This window comes from Pundamilia nyererei, unplaced genomic scaffold (assembly GCF_000239375.1).
Source record: "Pundamilia nyererei isolate P.nyererei 1_Seehausen unplaced genomic scaffold, PunNye1.0 scaffold00055, whole genome shotgun sequence".
NCBI classification, from domain to species: domain Eukaryota; kingdom Metazoa; phylum Chordata; class Actinopteri; order Cichliformes; family Cichlidae; genus Pundamilia; species Pundamilia nyererei.
In genome coordinates, this window is record NW_005187456.1 from 1,724,517 (window position 1) to 1,728,732 (window position 4,216).

Consider the following 4,216-nt stretch of genomic DNA (forward strand, 5'->3'; position numbering starts at 1 on the left):
CCTCAGGTAACATACCATTTAGTATTTGTTTTGCAGTGGGGGCTTGTACTGCTGTTAAAGCCCCACAGACGATTTGGAAAAACTAAAAATCTAAGGGTTCTAGGAACTTTTACATTTTCAGTTGTAATTATCATATACCAACATTTTTTATTTAAGCTTCTAGGAATTTTTGCACTTTTGAGTGCAAAACATGAGTACTTTTGTACTCACATTTTGTATTATTCTGTCTTATTCTATCTCAATTTTTCCCTTCCAATCTCTCCACCACGAGCATGGCCAAAGAGCTGTCAAAGGATGTTAGTGACAGGATTGTAGAGCTGTGCAAGGCTCGAATTTGCTACAGGACCATCATCAAGAAACTTGGTGAGAAGGTAACAACTATTGGTGTGATTATTTGGAAATGGAAGAGATCTAAAACTATCAATCTCGCTTGGTCTAGAGCTCCATGCAAAATCTTGCCTTATTAAAAGAGTGCCAGATCACCTGAAAACTACACTGGAGGAGTTTGTTAATGATCTGAAGGTAGCTGGAACCACAGTCACCAGGAACACCATTGGTAATGCACTACAACATAATGGATTGAAATCTTGTAGCAACCGCAAGGTTCCAGTGAACAGCTGAGTGATTTAGACAAGGCTTGGGAGAAAGTGTTGTGGTCGGATGAAACTAAAATCGATCTCTTAGGCATTAAATGTGCCTGCTGTGTTTGGGACTTTGGGGCTATTTTTTCTGTTAAGGGTACAGGGTCCCCAACACACTGGATGGGGCCATGTACCATAAAATATTGGACAAAAACTCCCTTCCTTCATCCAGAACACTAAAGATGGGTCATGGTTCTTCCAGCAAGGGAAAGAGAACTTGTCTCCAGTCTCCAGACCACTATCCTACAGAAAATCTATGGAGGGGGCTGAAGCTTTAAGTTGCCAAGCAGCAGTCAAGAAACCTAAAGGATTTAGAGTTTCCTTAATTGGGGAGTGAGACAAAATCCTTATTGAGACACGTGCAAACTTGGTGATCAGCTACTACAATAAACATCTTACTACTGTACTTAGCAACAAGAGTTTTTCCACCAAGTACTAAGTCATGTTTTGCTCGGGGATTAAATACAAATCAATTTCTAACTTTTGTATAATGTGGTTTCTTTTTTTCTGGAATTTCTGGTTGATATTCTGTCTCTCCATAAAAATTAGAGACTGTTCATTTCTTTGTAAGTCAGCAAACTTAACAACACACCAATGCATGGTACTCACTTTACCTGAATAACCTTTGGAGTGTAAATTTTGACTGGTAATGGAGTATTTGTTATTTTCACTCACTTTAAGAAGCTTTTACTGGAGTCACCCCCGAGGATCTATATTTTTCTTCCGCCACTGAGGAAATTCAGCATTATTAAAAACTGTTGGCCTCATGCAGTAATCGATGCTGCTGTTTGATGCTAAATGAAAAAAGAGCAGTGATCATGATTTGAGAGCTGTGAGCAGGTCTAGTGACGCCGTGCGGCTGCATCAGAGCAGGGGCGCAACGCGACAGCTCGCAGGAGACGTTTCTGTTTTTTTCCGCTCCCGTTAATTTTTACCACAGCAGGTCCAGCGTAGATCCACAATGGAGACCAAACCGGTCATCACCTGCCTTAAAACTCTCCTCATCGTCTACTCGTTCGTATTTTGGGTAGGTAGCCTTTTTCTATCCTCTTAAACACAAAAGAAATACCCTGCGGAGGAAGATGTCAGTCCATCTCAATCCGCCGCTGCTCTGTTTTTGTTGTGCGCGATGAAGGAGTGGACAGTGCCAGCATCATCGACGGATCCATTCCGTCGTTTGAATAAACGCTCAATTTTGATATTAATCCACACAGGTGAAATAAAGCCGCCTATTTCGGCGTCTGTGGGACATTTGTTACCTACTAGCGGGCTATGTAACGGGGGTTAAGGTTACACACAGCCCGTTTTGGCTGCTGGGCGTCAGTGCGTAGCTTATATCACATATAGCATCATGGTTGGTATCAGTTAGCGAGGTGGATGATGTTAACATCACTGCGATGGTTTAACTCCGGCGTTAAGGGCCTGGTCTGTGCAATGAGGCCCCGGTTAGAGCCCATTTTCCCCGGCCACATACTATAGATTTCGGGGTCGCTGGTATAGATTCTTAAAGGGCCCTCGCACCGTCGGTGTAGCCTCAGTGGTGGAATTTATTTTTACTTCATCGTCAGAAACAAGTGCACATGATGCCGCTCTGTTGCGCTCCAGACTCAAACGTTACATAAAGGACTACAAATTATCAATAAACTACCAAAAATATGCGATTAGCTGATTCATATTAATGCGTGAAGGCATCAAATTTAAAACGAGTCATTGTGTACTAATTACTTATTACTAAAGGTGGCGCTCACCAGACATCCCGCTATATATCGTCGCAACACTTCACTCTACCATATTGCGATTTTTAAAAATTTATTTTTTACATTTTGTGATGTTCATTTTATTTATGTAAAGGTAAAGGCCCTACAGTAATACAGGGAAAGCTCCAACAATCAGACGCCCCTCTGTGAGCAAGAGATTTGGCAACAGTGGGAAGGAAAAACTCCCTTTTAACAAGAAGAAACTAGGAGCGGCCATCTGCCACGACCAGTTGGGGGTGAGGGTAGGGAGACAAGACAGAGGACGTGCTGTGGAAGATAGCCAGAGATTAATAATATCTCATAATTAATTGCAGAGTGGTGCATAAACACTCGGTGAGAGAAAGACAAACACTCAGTGCATCATGGAAATCCCCAGCAGTATAAGTCCGTTAGAGAATAACTAAGGCTTGATTTAGGGTTTATGATATTAAATATTGCAATTTTACAATCGCAAATAAGGTCCTCAAAGTTAAACACTCAGGATCTGTTTTATCCAATAAGATAACGTTATCTCACTTCTTTTTGTCTTCAAAATGATATTGTCAACACTCTGACTAAAACCTGGAATAAATGTTGTAAGACAGCATCAGGGGCTCAAGTTAGCAATTACATGCAATCTGTTTCTGATAATACAGCGTTTATCGGTGATAAATGATCAAAAATCACACATCCTTTGCTGTCTGCATAGACATAAACCCACATTTAACTATTATATTTGTGCTCACCAACCTTTCTGTTCTACAGGAATGTAACCAGGATACAACCAGGGGCACCAAGTTGTGTCGAAACTGCACTAATTGATAAAGAGTCATTCAGACTGATGGTAGCATGTTGGCAACCTGTCTGCATTTATAAATTAGACAGCAATTTGAGATTAAATGCAGTCAGTCTGAGTCAGACTGCGACTGCCTGCAGAAAGATTGCCTCCTGTCAGATGAGACGAGTCTTCTTCTTCATAGTGTTTTAATTTATTTATTTATTTTGTGTCTCTGTACTATGCTGTATCGATTCTTGTCCTTATCCCTATTTTTTTACAATGTAGGAGTCTTGCTTGTGATGACATATTTTGGCATTATGTAGCGCTGTGAAATACTCAACTGCAGAGCAAAAATGAGCTTAGAAAAGTAAAAGGTCTGTAAGCTCTGTCAGCCTCACATTGTTTTACCGCTACTTCATAATTATTGCTGTATTTCAGTGTTGCTGTTTGAAGCAGCAGAACTAGTTCCACTCATTTAAATGTAGATTTGTGTGGTTTAACTAACCACATAAAAACTGTTGTGTGTGTGTTTTATATGCGCTTTGTCAGCTTTTAAATCATAATCTGTAGAGCTGCATAACAAATATAAGTGCGGTGTAGTCAACAGGATAGTATTTCTATCTGAAATAGTGGATTGTAAATACACAGTGGCAGTGTCATATTGAGATACAGCGTTCCTGTTAGCAGTAAAATACCTGTTAGCTTTAAATGTGACGTTAATGCAGATACTGCTTATTAGTTTTGTTGACTCCCTGTTTTGTTGTGGTTGTGAAAGGATGTAAATATCCAGCACTTTGCTGAAAGCGGTGATGCAATAAGCAATTACTCCAAATTATTGTTTTATGTAGCAAACACTTAGAAAAAGAGTATTTTTTGTCTGCCCAACAGTCCATAAACTCAAAATATTCAGTTTAATATAACATAAAGAGGGAAATTCATTAAATCCTCCCACCGAAGAAGACAGAACAAGATATTTAATTTATATTGAAATATCATTCAAATGTGTTTCAATATACATCAGTCAATAATATATCGACTACATAATTGTTTTAGGGTTTTTT

At 39.6% G+C, this 4,216-nt stretch overlaps 1 protein-coding gene across 1 annotated transcript in view; it reads left to right on the plus strand.

Annotated features, from left to right (window-relative positions):
- The first annotated feature begins 1,469 nt into the window (after window positions 1–1,469).
- Window positions 1,470–4,216, plus strand: part of tspan7 (tetraspanin 7) — a 13,508-nt gene continuing 10,761 nt past the window's right edge. The window contains exon 1 of the mRNA XM_005733836.1: window positions 1,470–1,668. Coding sequence (XP_005733893.1) covers window positions 1,603–1,668 — 66 coding nt within the window. The 5' untranslated portion in view covers window positions 1,470–1,602. The remainder of the gene's footprint in view (window positions 1,669–4,216) is intronic.